At 39.4% G+C, this 19612-nt stretch overlaps 1 protein-coding gene across 2 annotated transcripts; it reads left to right on the top strand.

Moving 5' to 3' along the window:
- Positions 1 to 42: 42 nt before the first annotated feature.
- Positions 43 to 19021, top strand: LOC125287456. Of its 2 annotated transcripts, XM_048233304.1 has the most exons (4): positions 43 to 1089; positions 12431 to 12491; positions 12610 to 13107; positions 17395 to 19021. In XM_048233304.1, the coding sequence occupies exons 2-4, from the start codon at positions 12476 to 12478 to the stop codon at positions 18780 to 18782; spliced, it is 1902 nt and encodes a 633-aa protein (XP_048089261.1). In that variant the 5' UTR covers positions 43 to 1089; positions 12431 to 12475; the 3' UTR covers positions 18783 to 19021. The 2 variants fall into 2 exon arrangements, with proteins under 2 accessions (XP_048089261.1, XP_048089260.1); XM_048233303.1 differs by lacking the exon at positions 43 to 1089 and having other exon boundaries at positions 11535 to 12491.
- Positions 19022 to 19612: the final 591 nt, after the last annotated feature.

Here is a 19612-nt window from a genome sequence, read left to right as displayed (position 1 = left end):
CTAGTGCAAGACAAATCACGTCTGCAAACTGCAGATATGTCAAACGTGATAGGCATGGGTTTGAACTCGGAGTGGTTTCTTTTCAATACACTTGTATCATGTTTATTTGAACTCTTCCTTCTAAAGCAGCCATTCAAAATAATAAGTAGGCTATCGGCCTACCGAAGAGAAGCTATCTCTCCACCTCCCCAACATGAGCTGCTTGGCTAGTCACTCTCCCAAGTTGCGTGGGAACTTGGATCTGCAGCACTTGGTCCCGTCTTCTATTAATCCTCGAAATATGGTTAGATTTTGTTATGGACACGTCAACACCATATTTTTGCACAGACCTGTTTATTGAATCAGTCACATCTGCAGCAAATAAGGTAAACTTCCTGCTCGTGATAACGTGTAATTGTTTATCCCCAGTTAATGCATCCCATTAAGATCCACGACACCGGATTTGTTTGTCCTCAATTTGTGGTGTTCCACCTCGTTGATTACAGCAGACATTGTGAATGAGTCCATCTGCATTCTGAAGGCCTTTCTGGCCTCTGTTTTTTGAATATATCAAGATTACTTGATACCCAGAAATCCAGCATACTGTTGCACTCGACTAAATGGGGGTGCTTCGTCCCCATGTTAAACACGCGTTCTCGCACACTTTCCTGCAAACTTGTCCGACTTAGCAACAGTAACTATGGGACTGACAATGGGAGGAGGGGCTTGGGATCGGTCAATTGTCTCTTTCGACTGTCATCCCATTGTGTTCTGACCATACTGACAGGAGCTAAGCCACAACACTAATGTTCGCTAATGTGATGGTTTGCTGATGGAAGATATAGCCTAGGACAACTGTCTATGAGTCATAGGGATGGGTAGTAATTATTTTTATATATAAACACATTATATAAAGTATTTATTTTTTTCAAGGAACGGCAACTTTCCATATTCCTTTTTCAAAATGGTACTTCTACTCTTACTCAAGTACATTTTTGAGCCTACTACACCGAAGTAGATGTTCATATCTAACCGCTCAGTTAATGCAATGACGTCCTGTCAGCTGCTGCATCTTTTGGTGAGACTGCCAGAGTAGCAACGAGACTAGAGGTACAGTATGACATGCATGACACAGAAACTTTCGCCTATATTCATTTCTGGCCAGCATCGTTCAACAATCACATTGGACAAGGAAAGTAGGCAGCTTAATTTATAAGCAAAGCAAATGCACTGGAAATCGAGAACACAAGTTAGAAAAAACCTAGCATTCGTTTAGCCTCAATGTTGCAGGACATGACATGAGGCGGTCGGCTGTGAAAAACTCTGTCCGAGTGCATATGCCTAGGCTATATGTGGCCTAAATATATGTCTTCCCATAATATAGCCATTGTTTTTAGGTTACATTGTCTGTATGGTGAAGTTATAACCAGACCTCTAGCAATGCAAAGCAGAAGAATCAGCTGGCAATGGATTGGAGTGAGTGGGAACACCAATAGTCTAGGTCAATTTTTAAAAGAAATTAACCCTGAAGGCAAATCATGTTAATTTTTGGCATACAACATTTTTAGGGGTTTTGAAGGGTGCTGAATTCAAATCTTCTGTATGCCAGGCTCAAAAATGTCCCATAATGCCTCAAAATGGAGAAATCCAATATGGCTGCCGCCGCCAGGTCAAAATCTAATTAATCACTTATCTTTTGGACTGTACAAGGTAAAAACCTGAATGTAATGTGCTTTTATAGGTTTTCACATATAGAGAATTCAATGCCATGCTCAGATTTAAGATCAAGACTAAAGAAAATGCTTGAAATTAATGTACATGGTTAAAATTGTTGTCTCGGATAATGAATAATTCATGAAAAAAGGACCATAAAACAGGTTGATGGCTTTCTGAAGTATTTACTTGAAACATGTTTAGAAACAAAGTTGATTACCATATTTTAACTATCTATTTATATTATTTATCTGTTTTTATCTATTTATCTGTATTTATTTAATAATGCATATTTTCCTATTTATTTAGTAATTAATCCATTCTATTCTATTCAATTCTTGAAACTTCTTGGTATGAAGAGGTAGGCTACACACTTAGGCTATCCTAATCATCCTCATCCTCCTCCTCTCCAGCAATGTTTTGAAAGGTGCTGCTGCAGCTGCATGACTCCATGCATAACATGCCACTTTTCCTGCAACTGCAGCGCAGGCTTAGACATCCCTTGAAGCAACCACAGGAGGTGATCTCCTTACAAGCTTTTGGAATTGGTGAGAGATAGTAGCTGTGGCACTAACTGATCATCCACATTTGGATGGCCATGATAAGTGTGTGTTGTGTTTGGGCCACCAACATGCTTTCTAGGCAAGGGACGCCCCCCCAGTCGTGCATGAATTGTTTTATTATGCCTATACACACAAGCCGTGGGAGGCGAGCTGGCCCGTCTGTTTGAGGAGGTCGTTGGCAGGGCATCCAGGGCTTTTGATATTCCCCTTCCAGAGAAGCCCCTTGCCTCTGCGTCTAGGTTCCACACAGACATGACTGAGCGCCCAATGGCGGCGCTCATTCCTCTCCTACCAGACTTTAGTGACTTGGACTGTCACCCGATTTCCTCCCCAACTACTTTTCGTAGGTGGTCTGGCCAGGCTAAGGTGCTTTCCAACATGTACGGCGAAGGGCTGATTGGTTGTGGCTCACTCCTCCCAGTGGATCCAGCTTTGGAGCCCCTCTTCTCCTCCCCCAACTCCCTCTTTGGTGGTCCCTCCTGCCTCAGTGCCAATGGCAGGACTATGGAGGCTCTGCTGGGTAAGCTGCATAGGCCCATAGCGATGCAAGTCCACCTGGCTAACACAGCGGCCATTCTGTCCCTGTATGTTCGACACCTCTCTGGTCTCTTGCAAAGCAGTGCCAGTGATCCCGCTCTTTTGAGAGAGCTCCGGTCAGCCTCTGTGTGCCTCGCTGCAGTGTCTAAGGATCAGGTAGTGGCATCGGGCCACTCCTTGGCTCAGTTCTGGGTAGCTAGACGCCATCTCTGGCTGTCTCAATCTCAGTTCCAGCAGGCAGTCAGAGAGCGTCTTTTGAGAGTGCCGGTGCAGCCTGGGTCCATGTTCGGCCCACAGGCAACCACCCTGTTGCAGCAGGCGCGTGACAGCCGCCGCTGTGCAGAAGAGGTGTCAGGGTCTCTTGGCAGGCATGCCAGGGGTGCTAGGCGCCCTAGGGCATTCACGCCTCAGCTTACACCTACCTTGGGGCATCCGTCTTGGGGGCCAACTGATTTCAGGCAGCGGCTTCCTATTCACAAAGGCTAACTAGCTAACGTGTTTTTAGTTTCTTATATATTAATTATTCAGTTAGCCTATACATAATCCTCACATAACAATCTTCACATGCTATTACAGACGTATTACATGGTCCTGAACAAATTGTTATGATATTATGTTATAGTTTACCTGTTACTGCTGAGCATCATGTGAGGGGAGCGACATAATTCACAAGCGCCTCCTCAGTGTATAGGTAGAGGGTGTGGCATCATTCAGGGTTACATAATGGGTATTTGTGTGTGTAGGGGTAAGGGTAGGGGTGGGATGGGCAAACATGTCATCACAGCACACTGGACATCAAAACAATAGCCTCAGGTACAATATTTCATTAGTAGGCAAATCTAGTAGTAACAGTTCGGCATTTAGCTTAAGAGTTTCAAACATTTTATTCAAATACTAAATAAATAGTTAAAATACAGATAAATAATATAAAGATAGTTAAAATATGGTAATCAACCTTGCTTCTAAACATGTTTCAAGTAAATTCTTCAGAAAGCCATCAACCTGTTTCATGGTCCTCTTTTTTCATGAATAATTCATTATCCGAGACAACAATTTTAACCATGTACATTAATTTCAAGCATTTTCTCTAGTTTTGATCTTAAATCTGAGCATGGCATTGAATTCCCTATATGTGAAAACCTATAAAAGCACATTACATTCAGGTTTTTACCTTGTACAGTCCAAAAGATAAGTGATTAATTAGATTTTGACCTGGCGGCGGCGGCCATATTGGATTTCTCAATTTTGAGGCATTATGGGACATTTTGGAGCCTGGCATACAGAAGATTTGAATTCAGCACCCTTCAAAACCCCTAAAAATGTTGTATGCCAAAAATTAACATTGCCTTCGGGACTTTAAATAAGCACATTTTCCAAAATCCTGCCTTGTCTACAAGGGCTGTAACCCTATTACTTCAACCTATTCTTGCACTGATATAGTTTTTTTTATATTACTTTGTCTACATTATTCTCTTATATGTCCATATTTATTTTATGCTGGTCTCTTTAGACTTTATTCTTGCACTGTTGCACTTACTTATTTGCACCATCACCATGACACTCTCTCATAGAACACCTTACCATGCATACAGAATCACAGGCTCAGTCCCTGCCTTGTCACTGCAAGCGCCTCATGCTTTATCATCCTTAAGCACACTATGTGGATATTTGATTTAGTTTTATTTAGTATATTTAGTATATTAAGTTTTTTAGTATTTTAGCATTTTTTTTTTATCTTCTACTGTCTTTACTGTTCAGTGGTGTTTTTTTTATTTGAATTTCCCCTTGGGGATCAATAAAGTATCTCTATCTATCTATCTATCTATCTACTGCTAATAATTATTGAGTAAATCTGACATGTCGATTGTCATTTGTGGGTAATCATATACAGTACAGTATGTAAAATGAATATGAAAATGTACAATATAGAACTATAGCAATAGAGTCTTATGTTCCGATAATATATGTTTCAATTAAAACAATAAAGACATTTTTATACTGTAGCAAGTTTTGAGCTTTTAATGAATGAAACCATTAGGAGCCCAGATCTATGTTGTGTGAAGGTGAATGGAACTGGCTGCTGGACTTCCTTAGTGAGAGGTAGGGTTGCCAACTTCCTCAACACTTCACTTCCAATGCTTCCCACCCCCCAAAAAACAATAATAATAATAATAATAATAATAATAATAATATATATATATATATATATATATATATATATATATGTAAATAAAAAATATATGTATATATATACAATTCAAAAATGGTAATAATGAAAAGTAATTTTGTTTTTATTTTATACACTTCTTAAGAAATACTACTGATTTGATGCTGATGGTGTACTGTCACTTTAAGAGCATTGTCTACACGGTATTCATAATATTTTGCCATCTCCATTCAAATATAGACTATGGCTAGTTGTCCACAAACTCTAACATTGTTTGTGCCACATTTAGGCCTCTAGCACAATATTAACAATGATAAGTACTGTATATTAAGTTGGTATAAACAACCTTCATTCCTGTGGAAATAGAAGCATGTTGTGATGCTAGCTTGATATTTTCTGTTTGCAATTAAAAGTGAATTATGAACCGATAGCCACCTAGCTATCTGAGTGGAAAGTGTTTCAATTGGCATATATTCATATAAATGCTTAGTTTAAGGGAAACGGATTATTGAAGACTTCAAGACCCACCAATTAAATTTCATTAGGCCTACACAAAGGCAAAGACCACTCTTCATATTCTATCACATTCCAAATCACAGTGCCTGCAGCCTATGTCAAAGTGCCCTCACATTTTATAAATGGTCAGTAGCCTAGTGTGAACCGGATAACTCCGCAATCTCATCACATTGTTTTTGTTGTTCTCATGATTTCCTTTTAAAAGTTTCTTATATTAAAAAGGTGAAATCAATTACCAACAATGACAAGCCAGCTGGAAACGTCCACCCTCTCTCCCTCTCGTTCCCAATTAAAACGAGTAGCATAACGCTCAAGTTAGATCTGGTGATGGAGACTGAGAGGACCCAAAAAGTATCATTGTTATGTAAGATGCTGTTGCTGCATTTTGACATTGTAATCATTCTCTAAGAAGAGTGAAAAGCAGTTTGCAGTAAAGCTTCTCTGGCTAAATTGTGGTGCCCCTTCTGCCCCTTGGTGTCGTGCGCACAGTGCGAGATGCGCGTGGTTGCGGCGGCACTGGACACTTAGTTCCAGGTGCGTTTACAGTAGCCTAGTTAACAAGGCCGATGAGCTGTGATTGAAAATCGGGACTGGAGCCGTCCCTGACGGGATAAATCAAAATCACCCAAAATACGCGATGTCCCGCACAATTCGGGACGGTTGGCAACCTTAGTGAGAGGCCACAAGCAGTAAGAGTTGGCAACAACACCTCAAGCAGCATCACACTGAGCACAGGGGCCCCCCCAAGGCTGTGTACAGTACTCAGTCCCCTGCTCTTCACCCTGCTGACACACGACTGCACACCAACCTACAGCACCAATCACATGGTGAAGTTTGCGGACAACACAACTCTGGTGGGTCTCATCACCAAGAACGATGAGACCCACTACAGGAAGGAGGTCGACCTTCTGACCACATGGTGCAGAGACAACAACCTCCTGCTGAATGTCTGCAAGACCAAGGAGGTTGTTGTTGACTTCCTGAGAGGTCACATCCAACACCCACCACTGACCATCAATAGTGCTGCTGTGGAGAGAGTGAGCAGCACCAAATTCCTAGGGGTGCACATCAGTGAGGACCTCTCCCGGACCATCAACACTGCATCACTGGCTAAGAAAGCAGAGCGGCGCCTCTACTTCCTCCGAGCAAGAGCATCGGAACACCACTAACCACTCGGTGAGTTGCACAGTTCTGAAAACGAACGTTAAAGAAGCCCTATGCAACAATTTTAGCAAAAATGACCTTAATTATGCAGGTTGAGAGTCGTTCTGATGGTTCTACAACACCTTTTGGGTCGTTTGGTGGGTGCTTCGTCTCCCGCTAGTGTTTCTCCACGGAAAAAACGAATATGCAACTTTCTGGTCCCGTCCCGAACAAATCCGGATGTGACTCAGCGGAAGTATCCAATCGCGTCTCGAAAAATGTAGTCAGATTGTAGTTTCTAAGAAGACTGCAAAACGGACTCCGACTTGGCTTTGTTGCTGTTGAAATTGTAAGTAGCCTACCCTTGGGTGAACTTCGTTTTTGTAATGTGGTTTGATAGTCTCTTGAACAATCTGTTTGCTCGACCGTCTTATTGTGAGCCCTGTATGTGTTTAGCTTGGTTTCTTGATGGCTAGCTCGCTAGCTAGTGGGGGTTTAGCGTAGCAGTCACTTGCTACCGAAGCTGCAGGGGGAGCTATGTCGTGAAAAATGCCAGCCCAAATCAGGCGAAAACCCAAAAACAGCGAAGGAATAACCAGACCTGCATAGGGCTTCTTTAAGGGTTGTTTTAAGGACATGTTTGTGCATGCCCATAGGCCAGGGCCGTAGTCACTATAGACATTGAATAGACGTGTCCCCCCCAGTATTCAGATATGACCAAAATGTTCCCCCCAATATACGGACATATAAATAAATAAAGAAAACACTATACTACAGGAAACCAACAAGCACCATCGTCTGAAATGTCATCAAACGTAAGTAACGCATATGAGTAACCTAGTGATGGTTCAAGAGAGAGTACACCCCTGAATGGTTTGTCCTGATGGTTTTGCGTTTTTCGTTAGTGGCGAGCGCTATCAAAAGCTTCCATTTACTACGGTGCGGCCTATCAGGGCTGCCAACTTTTAAAAAAACCTTGGAGTGAGATTTGGTGGGGCCAACCAAAATCTTTTTGTTTGGCTCATTCAGCATTATTACCGTACAGTAAAAAAAAAACGTACATCAGTGGTTCTCAGGTGTAGGGACCAGGTTCCCAGAGTTTAATTAACATTGGTATCAAAGGGATCTACTACTAGGACCTCAGCCTGAACCTGAGCCTGAACATGTCCCACTTTCCTGCAAACTTTGGAGGACATAAATCTATACATGGCACTATTTTGTATATTGGCGAACGAGGTACACATATGATAAGTTTTGAGCTCCAACTCAGTTTCAGCCATGCCAATTCAAACCATACATGGCGATAAAGAGAAAGAAGTAGGCTATGATTTGAAATGTAAGCTGACTGTTGTCAAATTTGCCAAATGAAATACGGGAGAAACTATATGGTTCATGCTCTCATGCTGTTTCATCGTGCCAAAAAGGAGATAGAGTGAAACATTATGCACGTTCCACTTTTGCATAAATAATTCCTGAACGGTTTTGGTCAGGGCTGAAAATGCAATTGTATTTGACAGAGAACAGATATAGGTTGCTAATGACAAAATATGAGCTTTCAGTGTGATACGATCTGTTTGTAAATTACGTTTGATTAAAATGTGTTTCATCTGTATTCTGGCTATCCCGCTATGGATCTTCTCACGCAATAAACAACATTTCAACACTTAATGAATGATGATCCGTAGCCTAATTGTCATTGGATAGCCTAGTCATATGGGTAGACATTTAGGGCCAGATGTACGTACATTTGCAAACGTAGCGTTATCAGCGTCATGGACAAACCGCACATTGCGCTGTCAGACCCAAGTTTCTGTCGTATTTATCAATTTTTCAATCCTTAGTGTAAACTGTGCTTTTCTCTGCCTTTCTCCGCCCATAAACGCAATTTACGAACGTCCACAACTGAATGGCAGCGGCTACAAGCGCAGTTGAATGAAGTTAACTGATGACAACATTAAAAATAATCAAACGTTTAGCGATCATGAAATAATACCATACATGATAAGATGTCAACAAGCAAGGAGATAATGAAGATCAGTAGTTCTACTCAAAATACTTGTGCACGTAGGCTATGGAAGATTGGTCAAATCTAGCAAGTAGGAAAGTTTAAGTGAATGACGTGAAAGTGAAAGTAAGACATTCGAAAGGCCAACGAAAGCATCTCCCATCTTTTTACGCTAAACTCCCACTTTCCCCTAGATCCTCCCATGAATGCATATGCATGATATTAAAAACGCAATCTGCCACTTTCAGCTCCCGCGACAGGCAGTTTGCGCTTTTACATCATTGCGGCCTGTTTGTACATACCTCGCAATCATTTTACACGCACGTTGCGAAACAAATACGCCTGAAGTGGGCGCAAAAGCGTTAGTACATCTGGCCCTTACTGTGTTTGAAATAATTAATTTGATAATATTTTCCATCTTTGCAGAGGAAAAGTTTTGTGTAAAGGGAATTAAAGCCTGTCTCATTGACGCCTGTCTCTTATACTAGCCGGTGGATTTTGGCATACCTGTCAACACTCCAGTTTCACGGGTTTCTCCCGTATTCCAAGGTCATCTCCCAGCACCCTCCCGTTTTGTTATTTCTCCCGGAAAACTCCCGTAATTTGCATGGCCATCAAACTTCATTTTAAAATCATTGATCCATTCAGGTTGCCAGATTGTGTATGAAATACACCCTACACATACACGATCACTTAGTTTCAATTTCAACTGTTTTGTCATAGGCTAAAACCTGGCAACCCAAAACCCAAATAAGGAAGCGTGTGCGGGTTGAACTTGGCCTCGGAACCAAATCTAACAGCAAGCAGCTTTGGAGTTTTGGAAGTAGGCTGCAGGCAGGCAGCTGGTGAATACATAACTGGCATGTGTAAGGTAATGGTAAGGTAAAAGCAACGAGTGTTGAAACACGTGTATGAAACGTATTAAATATGCAAACACAGATCCGGTATAACCTCGCCCCCGAAAAAAAAAAATCTCCCGTTTTTGGAAAGCTAAATGTTGACAGGTATGATTTTGGCGGTTTGGGAAAATAAAAGCCCGGGCTATTATTTGGAGTTTTACCCACCTTCCTGCAAACTCTGGAGAACAGAAATCTATACATGCCACTATTTGTATATTGGCTGTTTTTGTCCTTTGAATGCAGATTGCAGAATGCAGACCCTAGTCTGGGTTTTCCCGTGCTGCCTTTCGCGCACAATTTTATTTTCGCTGCTAGGAGGTTTGGCGTTAGCCAGGCTAGGAAGACCCAAAATATTTAAACAAATAGGCTATGTATTGCCAAACATAACACATAACTGTAAAAGGTGTAGCTTGAATTGTAGCACGCAAGGCACTAATTTCGATATTAAACCATAATGTGAACAATACCACATGTTGTTGGGTATCCTACTTAAACTTACATGTAATTTCGCATTCAATTGGGCCGAAATTGCACTAAACACGTGAACAAAGGGTGTTGATCAATTTAAGCTAATTTTGATCGAAAAAACCCTCAAACTATTATTATATTTGGGGGACGACAAAGTTAACGTTTCCTACCTTTTCCACATGGCTCTGTGCAGCGTGTTCACGTTGCGGCTCATTTATGGGCCAATCACGATACATTTCACGTAACGTAGGAACGTAAAATCCACGTTGCTTCCGTGTTCTGAATGTGGTTGCGTTGTACCTCAAACGTAGGCACGTAAAATCCACTGTTGCTTCCGTGTTTTGAGTGTGGTTGCTAGCTTTTAGTGCTAATAAATGAGCCAGAGAAACACACTCGCAAAGACAAACTATGATGACTCATCACTCAAGATTTGATTTTCCACGAGGAATCTAGACATAATTTATCTGCGTTTCAAAATTGTAGTCATTCATAACTCCTTCATTGCAAACGCTAACTGGGTAAGAAGACGTTAACACGGAAGTGACGTAGCCTAGTTCCCGCCTTAACGAGTGACTTGACAGATTGCAATGCGTTTGGCAGATTGAATGGCCATTTGAATTTTGCAACACAAAAGCGTGACCAAAGTGCAATGCAATCACGAGGGGCGCTATTTCTTTTCCATTTGAATAAAATGCCTCAAAACGATGGCAAAACGTTTTGCCCAAAATAATCCAAAATCTTTTCAAGCTGGCATTGACAGTTTTGCCAAATATGTTTTTAAAATGCAATCCTACATTGCACTTTAAATATTAAATTGCAAAACGAATTGACAGTTAAATGATGAAACTGAATATTGAAAATTGAAATGCAAAATTAATTGCCATTTGAATTTTGAGACTGAAGTACCATTGCAAAATGGAATGCAATTCAATCCATGTTTATTCTATTTTTTAACCAAAATTATTGGAATTGATTTTAGGATTTCATTGTCACTGCAGATTAAAATACAATTTGTTGGATATTATTGCAAATTGCAATATTAAATTGCATAATGAATTGTCAATAGCATAATGTAATGTCTTTTTGAATTGCATATTGCAGATTGCATTCTCATTTGAATAAAGCTACCCATATGCTTCCATAGAGTATTGTACTATGTTTCATGACACGACTTTTCGTACATGGTTTTACTACCTTGGCTTTGTGATCACGTTGCAAAAACACGTTGCTCGCGTGCACAAAAAACATGGCGGACATTCGTTTTTCGTCAGCAGAAAGTGAAGAATTCAGAAAGGTTTTGGCACTAATATCTGTTCAAATTAAGTTTTAGATGGAAAGGTTGTGTTTTATTTTCATAATCTTCAGTGTTCAGTGAACACATACAACCATCAGTTTGGTAGTTAACAGAAATTTCATGTACAGTGGTTAATGACATGGTTTAGTATGTGGGAGACTGGGGTTCGATTCCCACAGAAAGTGTTTTGGCAGAGTGAGTGCTACATCTCGTGACAGTGTGTCTTCAGCTGTGCTCCATATGCGCCTTTTGCTCTAGACCAGGTTTTTCTTGGTCAGTGACGTAATGCTTTTTAGATACCGATTTTTAGATAATGCGCAATTTGGGGCTATAGCGTATACCGGGACAAGCACTGTTGTGGTTGATCAATGAAAAATACTGTCTCCATGGCTTATTTGATATGTTTTCATGCAGAAAAAGACCCTGGGGTCAATTTTAATAAAAGAAAAGTGCATGGCGAAAAATTTGAGTGTAAGATAGGAATAAGCTTTGCGTTGTGATAAGAATATGCTTTGCACTGCGTTTCTGATCGTCAAAATAGGGCCCTAAATCAGACATCAAATATTTTGCAGATGAACTTCTGTGAACAAACACACACAAACAGACACACACAAACAATCAAGCAAACAGAAACAAATCATGTGTGAGTCTAGAATATTTGTCCTTGTTCTTCATAAGGGTGTAGACATTCTTTAAATATTTATGCAAATTAACAAGTGTAACCTGCTTTTTCATTCCACAGAAAGTTGTTCAAAGTGATTTCATGAAACACAAACCCTGTCACTAATTAAAATGTCACAATCCTCTCTATTTATCACTTTTAGTGATGAAATCTCTAATCCATGTCATTATATGGATCTTCCTCGAAACACAAATTACATAAAAAGTGCAAATGATAAATATGACTATCTACTTTCCTTTTTTCAAAAGTGAAAGAGACAGAGATACTGAAGCCACATCATGCAAATCGCCAGTGTTTTTTTTTTTATCTGATCATAGCACACCCAGAGATGAATGGGTGTGGAGGGACATGAGGGTGTCATCCCACTGGGGTTTAAAAGCCACTGCACACAGGTAGATGGATTCAGACTGTTTCAGACACTTAGTAAGGTGCAGCTATTCACACAGGCAATCTTGTGCTTTTAGGAAGCAGGGAGTCACCACAAGATTGAGAAGAACATTGTGCAACAAATGAGAATCCCCAAAGGTAATGCTTATTTCACTTCATTAAATATTAATACAACCTTGATTTGTTATTAAACAAATTATTTAAAAAGAAAAAAAATAATGAAAGTGGGAGAGTCATGTTTGTTTTGCCTTGACAGTAATGAGCTGCCAATCAAGAATGGACAGAAGGAGGACTGATGATGTGGATCTCAGAGATGTACTAAGAGGAAGAGACAGAGGTCGATATTGGAAGGGAAGACACAGTAGCACTGGAAGAGACAGAGGTCGATATTGGAGGGGAAGACACAGTGGCACTGGAAGAGACAGAGGTCGATGTTGGAGGGGAAGACACAGTGGCACTGACAGAGGTCGATGTTGGAGGGGAAGACCCAGACCTGAGCATGCCGATCATCGCTATGACAATCGTTACATACATGAATCTTTTAACCCATCTTCTGAACATGTCAACCCTGAACATGGGGTCATGGAGAAGAAGGAAATTGACCTGATGAGAGGGGATTGTAGTGAGTCCAGAGGACATGATGGACACACTGAAGGCACTATCGCAGACACCAAGAGTGGCGTCTGTCAGACAGCGTCCAGAAGAGTCTCCACTGATACTTCTGTTGCCCATGAGACTCATAAGAAGAAGAGAGGTGAGACCTAGTTCAGTTTGTCAAATTACAATATTTTTTCCCACACTCCCTAGTTCTATCTTTTTATAATATCTATGAAAAGATCTAAATCTCACCAATGTGTGTACTTTCTGTAATTAAATTGATTACAATAATAATAAAGAAATAATAATAACTAGAAATGCAATTCCAAGGAATTACCAGTGCATGAAAATGCTAAAGTTGTGATGTAAAATATCATGTATAGTTAAAACAGATAATACAGAGATGGTTACTACGGTGATGTTAGGATAGACATGGTGGTTGCATAGCTTAATAAAAGTTGATAGTTTAAAAGTAGACTGTTTAAAAAGCTGAATGTAGATAGTTTAAAAAGTTGTTGATAGACAGTAGATAGTTTAAAAGTTGTTGATAGACAGCTAGTTTAATAGATAGTTTAATGATAGTTTAAAAGTAGACCGTTTAAAAGTTGAAGGTAAATTGTTTAAAAGTTGTTGACAGACTGGAAGTTGAATGAATGTTGATATTCAAATAGTTTAATGGCTGTGTATAGGTAGATATTTGACGATAACTGAAAGTTGGAATGGCTCTAATGTTTGCTAGCAGTTATGCTAAACATGCTAACTATGTTAGCAATGCTAACTATGTTAACCATGTGACTTAGCTAACCTAGCTAATCATTTTTAGTAGTTATGCTAACTATGCTAATTAACATGATAACATGTTAAATATGCTAACCATGTGACTTGGCTAACTATGCTAGCAATATTAACTATGCTAACCATGCTACTTAGCTAACTTAACTAACGTTTTCTAGCAGTTTTGCTAAACATGCTAACATGTTAACTATGTTAACCATGTGACTTAGCTAACCTACCTAATCATTTTTAGTAGTTATGCTAACTATGCTAACCAGCTAACTATGCTAACTTAGCTAACCTAGCTAAGCATTTTTAGTAGTTATGCTAACTAGCATGCTAACCATGTGACTTAGCTAACCTAGCTAATCATTTTTAGTAGTTATGCTAACTATGCTAACTCACATGCTAACTATGCTAACCATGTGACTTAGCTAACCTAGCTAATCGTTTTTAGCAGTTTTACTAAAAATGCTAACAATGCTAGCCATGTTAACTAGCTACAGTGGGTAGGAGTCATAGTTGATGACAAGTGTTGACATAGTTGATGACAAGTTAAAAGTTGTTGATAGACAGCTAGTTTAATAGATAGTTTAATACTAGTTTAAAAGTAGACTGTTTAAAAGTTGAATATATATAGTTTAAAAGTTGAATGTAGATAGTTTAAAAGTTGTTGATAGACAGCTAGTTTAATAGATAGATAGTTTAATGATAGTTTAAAAGTAGACCGTTTAAAAGTTGAATGTAAAAAGTTCAGTAGTTTAATGGGTTACATTGTTTAACAGTGGATTATTGTAGTGAGGACTTTTATTTTGAAACCGTTTTGGGCAGAGGAAACAGTTGAACAGGATGTGTAGTCTTAATTGACCCAGATTGTATGCTTAAAGCCTGAGGCTGCAGAACACCTGCCATAGGATTCTAATTGCTTAACGGCCGTATTATGATGTCACAATCGGCAATGTTAAGTCTATGGGGATTTTGAAAAAGTTTTTCTTTAATAGTTTAAAGTATAAAAAGTTCAAAGTTGAAAAGACATAGCAGCTTGGTCCGTTTGAAGACCTACGTTACAAAGTTTGAATGAAGTTTCTAAGTTAAACTGTTCAAGAGAAATAGCGTACGGAAAAAGTGGTAAGCGGAATAATAATAAGAAGTTGTTGATGTTGCCTTGGAAGAACAGTACAGTGTATTTTCATGCTCTATAATTAGAGGTCCAAGCAGCGCAGTTACGAGAAGCCTATTGTTTTTGTGCTCATTACAGTGCATGAAAATGCACTGTACTGTTCTTCCTAGGCAACTTCTTATTACAGTGCATGAAAATGCACTGTACTGTTCTTCCTAGGCAACTTCTACTTCTTCTTATTATTCCGCTTACCACTTTTTCCGTACGCAATTTCTCTTGAACAGTTTAACTTAGAAACTTCATTCAAACTTTGTAACGTAGGTCTTCAAACAGATCGGGTTGGTATGCCTTTTCAACTTTGAAACTTTTATACTTTTTAAACTATTAAAGAAAACTTTTTAAAATCCCCATAGATTCTTAACATTGCCGACATGACATCATAATACGGGGTCCAAGTAAGCAATTAGAATCCTATGGCAGGTGTTGGATCAACTGCCAGTCTCAGGCTTTAAGACTACCCATCCTGTTCAACTGCTTCCTCTGCCAAAAACTGTTTCAAAATAAAAGTCCTCACTACAATATTTCACTATTAAACAATTTAACCCTTTGAACTACTGAACTTTTTAACTGTTCAGCCATTGTAACTGTTACTTGTCATCAACTATGACTCCTACCCACTGTAGCTAGTTAGCATAGTTAACATGTTAGCATTGCTAACATTATTAGCATTTTTAGCAAAACTGCTAAAAATGATTAGCTAAGTTAGCTAAGTAACATGGTTAGCATAGTTAGCATGTTAGTTAGCATAACTACTAAAAATGATTAGCTAGGTTAGCTAAGTCACATAATTAGCATAGTTAGCATGTTTAACAAAACTGCTAGAAAACGTTAGTTAAGTTAGCTAAGTAGCATGGTTACCATAGTTAGCATTGCTAGCATTGTTAGCATTGCTAGCACTGCTATAAAACATTAGCTAAGTAGCATGGTTAGCATAGTTAAAAATCTTAGCATAACTGCTAGCAAACATTAGAGCCATTCCAACTTTCAGTTATCGTCAAATATCTACCTATACACAGCCATTAAACTATTTGAATATCAACATTCATTAAACTTCCAGTCTGTCAACAACTTTTAAACTATTTACCTTCAACTTTTAAACGGTCTACTTTTAAACTATCTATTAAACTAGCAGTCTATCAACAACTTTTAAACTATCTACTGTCTATCAACAACTTTTAAACTATCTACATTCAGCTTTTAAACAGTCTACTTTTAAACTATCAACTTTTATTAAGCTATGCAACCACCATGTCTATCCTAGCATCACCGTAGTAACCATCTCTGTATTATCTGTTTTAACTATACATGATATTTTACATCACAACTTTAGCATTTTCATGCACTGGTAATTCCTTGGAATTGCATTTCTAGTTATAGTTCTTATTTTTCTGTTGTGGTTGTGCACCGTAAGGCCCACGAATGTCTCACCTGGTAAGTGACTTGTTAGGCAAGGGATAATGCCCGACGAGGTGTCCATTCTCAGAAATAAATGGACGATGCGGAGGCGTGACGGTTGCTTCCGCAAAGTCCATTTATTTCTGATAATGGACGCATCGAAGGGCATTATCCTGTTTATACCATGGTCACTTACGAAATAAATAAATATGAAATCAATTATTAATACTAAATGAGTTTTAGAGCTAAAATCGTTAGTTTTTTCAGCCCAAGCCCACAACCCGTGCACCAATGACTACCACCGTTATCCCGCTAAACACCTGTCAGTGCCCGATCCGTATGTACCGCCTGCCAGATTTGTTGTGCATACCTGTTTAGTAGGAATCCTACGCAGAACAACAGGCAGTTTACGTATAAAGTTCACTGCAAAGCTGTTTAATAAACTGCCAGTTGTTCTGCTCCTCTGTCTCTTTTGGTTAATGTCCAGATGTCATTAATATGTTATGCTGATTGCAGAGCATATTTATGTGACAGTAGAGTGTTTTACTATGGTACAAATCGAGCAGGCAAATCGTTGTTCATCCTAATACGTAATTATGCGCGTGCGCAGTACAAATCGGACACTGACAACACCTGTAGGCAATAGACTATGTGCACGAAATGCTCTATGTGCACTGGTTTGTTTTTATCTTTTGGTTTCCACTCTTTTACATGATTATGTGTATCTTTTTATATCTCATTTCATGTAACCATCTTGCCACCAAAAAAAAGATATTCAGTGTCGGAGTGAAGATGTAAGGAGCAGAATATAACAGAAGATGTTGTTACAACACAGTTAACACTCCACTGGAAATACATGAACGTCTATTATCTACCACCCCCCCTCTCCCCTTTTTCACAGTCTAGTCGCCCTGTGACATTATTACAAACAGAATGAGGTGTTTTATAACATTGTTTATTATTATTAGGTTAGTTTATGCTTATGTTAAGTTTATGTATTCATTTTCCCTCTCTGTCTGTGTGATAAGTGATAATGAACTACCGTGATAATCAAATGCATTCTCACACTAATTTTAAGACTCATTTTATGCACAGGTGACAAAATTCACTTGAAGAGTGAAGTGTTAAAAATGATTGTGAAGGACCTGCATCCACCACACCTAGTTGAAGAAGCTGGATTCAGAACTTTGGTACAAGCCCTGATGCCATTTAGTCAGATGCCATCTACAGGCTCTTGGGCTCGTTCTCAACTGAAGAAAATGTATGAAGACAAAAAGGTAGAAGTGATAAACGCTTTACACTCCACTGAGCACGTTGTGTTGACAGCCGAGATGTGGCAAAGGTCAACAGAGACACACTTGACAGTTAGTTGCCACTTTCTTGATGACAAATGGACAAGGAAATCCTACATTCTCGAAACAGCACGCGTCATTAAAGAACACAGTGTTGCAAGCATTGTTGCCAGAATTGCAAGGTCATGGGGCATAGGGAAGAAGATCCATGTGGTTGTCTCCAATTTGCCAAATGTAAAAGAGCCCTTTCAAAAGAGGGGATGGCATGAGATGCCCTGTTTTGCACACGTTCTCGACACCATGTTTGAGATGGCGACTAAGTCTGTCTGGGAAGACCAGTGGGGGGACCTGCTGATGAAATGCAGAAATGTTCTGGACTACATTAGTGGTAACCAGGAAGCAATGCAAAACTTCAAGAAGCATCAGGGGATCCTTCCACTGTACTGGCCCTTGGATGAAAAGTGGCCATCGATCTTCAACTTACTGGAGTGGATCTTAGGACAAATTGATGCCATTAAAGCTAGCCTTATTAGCCAGGTTAAGAGTGAAATGTGGATTTCCCCTGAGGATGAGCAGAAGCTCATAAAAGCTCTTGCAGTACTTAGAGTGTTCAGTGATGCCATGCACTGTATGAAGAATGGCTACCATTCCATTTCAGAGATAATCCCTTTTTTGCTTGAAATTCATAGCAAACTGAGACAATTTAGGAATGAGATAGGGATTGAGATTGTGAAAAAATGTGAGAAGCATATAATTAACATGAAACAGAGCCACTGGTTAACTTTCAGCACAGTTCTGGACCCACGATTCAAAATGTTTCACTTTCTGGATCAAATCGAGAGCAGAAAAGATAATATTGTGAATGAAATGTCCACTGTTTCTCATCAGGGAAAGTCATCCTCAGGGCTAAAGCTAGACTTAAACCATCTTAGATCAGTCCTAGACGATTATGTGAGGGAAGATATTATTTTAATGGAGAAGGACCCACTTGAATTCTGGAAGCTTCAAAAGCAATTCAGTTCTTTGACTCCACTGGCTCGCAAATACCTCACAGTGGTTTCCACAGCACTTCCATATGAGCGTGCCTTTAGACCAGACGTCTATATAAGAGAAAACATGAAGCGCGACTGGCTACAACCAGAAGATATTGATATGATGCTGTTTCTGCAAGGAAACCTCACCGTAGGCTAGCTAACCCAAGAAGAAAATCACACATAAAGGCTCATCATAGTTCATCATAATGTAGCAAAGGTAACTGTATATTATTTTTAAAAAGTAACAGATAGTAATGTTATTGAGTACATTTCTATTATTGTATTTGTGGTTGATGAGTAATGTAACATGTGGGACGGTTATGGCATAGTGGTTAAGGAGCTGGGCTAGCATTATGTGGCCAGAAAAGTTGTGGATTCAATTCCCGACTTCCACCGTTGTGCCCTTGAGCAAGGCACTTAACCCCGCTAAATGAATGAATGTAAATAGATACTGTAGAAAGATATATAGATAGATAGATAGATAGATACTTTATTGATCCCTAAGGGGAAATTCAAGAATGTAACATCTAAGACTGGTATGGTCTGACAATAGGATTTTTGTCTGGCACTGTTGCCCCTACACAAACGGCAATCCACACTATTCTCATTTGTAGTTCCCCATTGGTTGAACGACCTGCAACCAGAGCAGGGGTAATCCTCTCTATCATCAAGAAGCTCTTGAAGAACCAACTCTTCCGAGAGTACCTCCACTCCTAACATTTAACAACCCAACACACCTAACATGCAGTTACCATGCACTTTTCCCCCCACCATTTACTTTCTTCTGTCCTTCTTCTACCACTATCTCCTTCAACCATACTTTCACTAGTACTTAAACTTATGCACTCTCATCCTCTGGTAGTAGTATTTATTGTTACCAAATGTCTCCTTGTTATTCATCATTTTGTAAGTGGCTTTGGATAAATCCATTTGCTATATGAATAAATGTATATGTAAATTAATAAATGTCAATAAAGACGGAGTCTG

This window comes from Alosa alosa, chromosome 22 (genome assembly GCF_017589495.1).
Source record: "Alosa alosa isolate M-15738 ecotype Scorff River chromosome 22, AALO_Geno_1.1, whole genome shotgun sequence".
In the NCBI taxonomy this organism is placed as follows: domain Eukaryota; kingdom Metazoa; phylum Chordata; class Actinopteri; order Clupeiformes; family Clupeidae; genus Alosa; species Alosa alosa.
This window is presented reverse-complemented; position numbering and strand designations above follow the sequence as displayed.

Bases quoted from the DNA above. Each gene is read 5' to 3' on its own strand.
- LOC125287456 (XM_048233304.1), top strand. The intron at 13,108-17,394 runs GTGAGACCTAGT...TTTTATGCACAG, and splicing joins GACTCATAAGAAGAAGAGAG to GTGACAAAATTCACTTGAAG.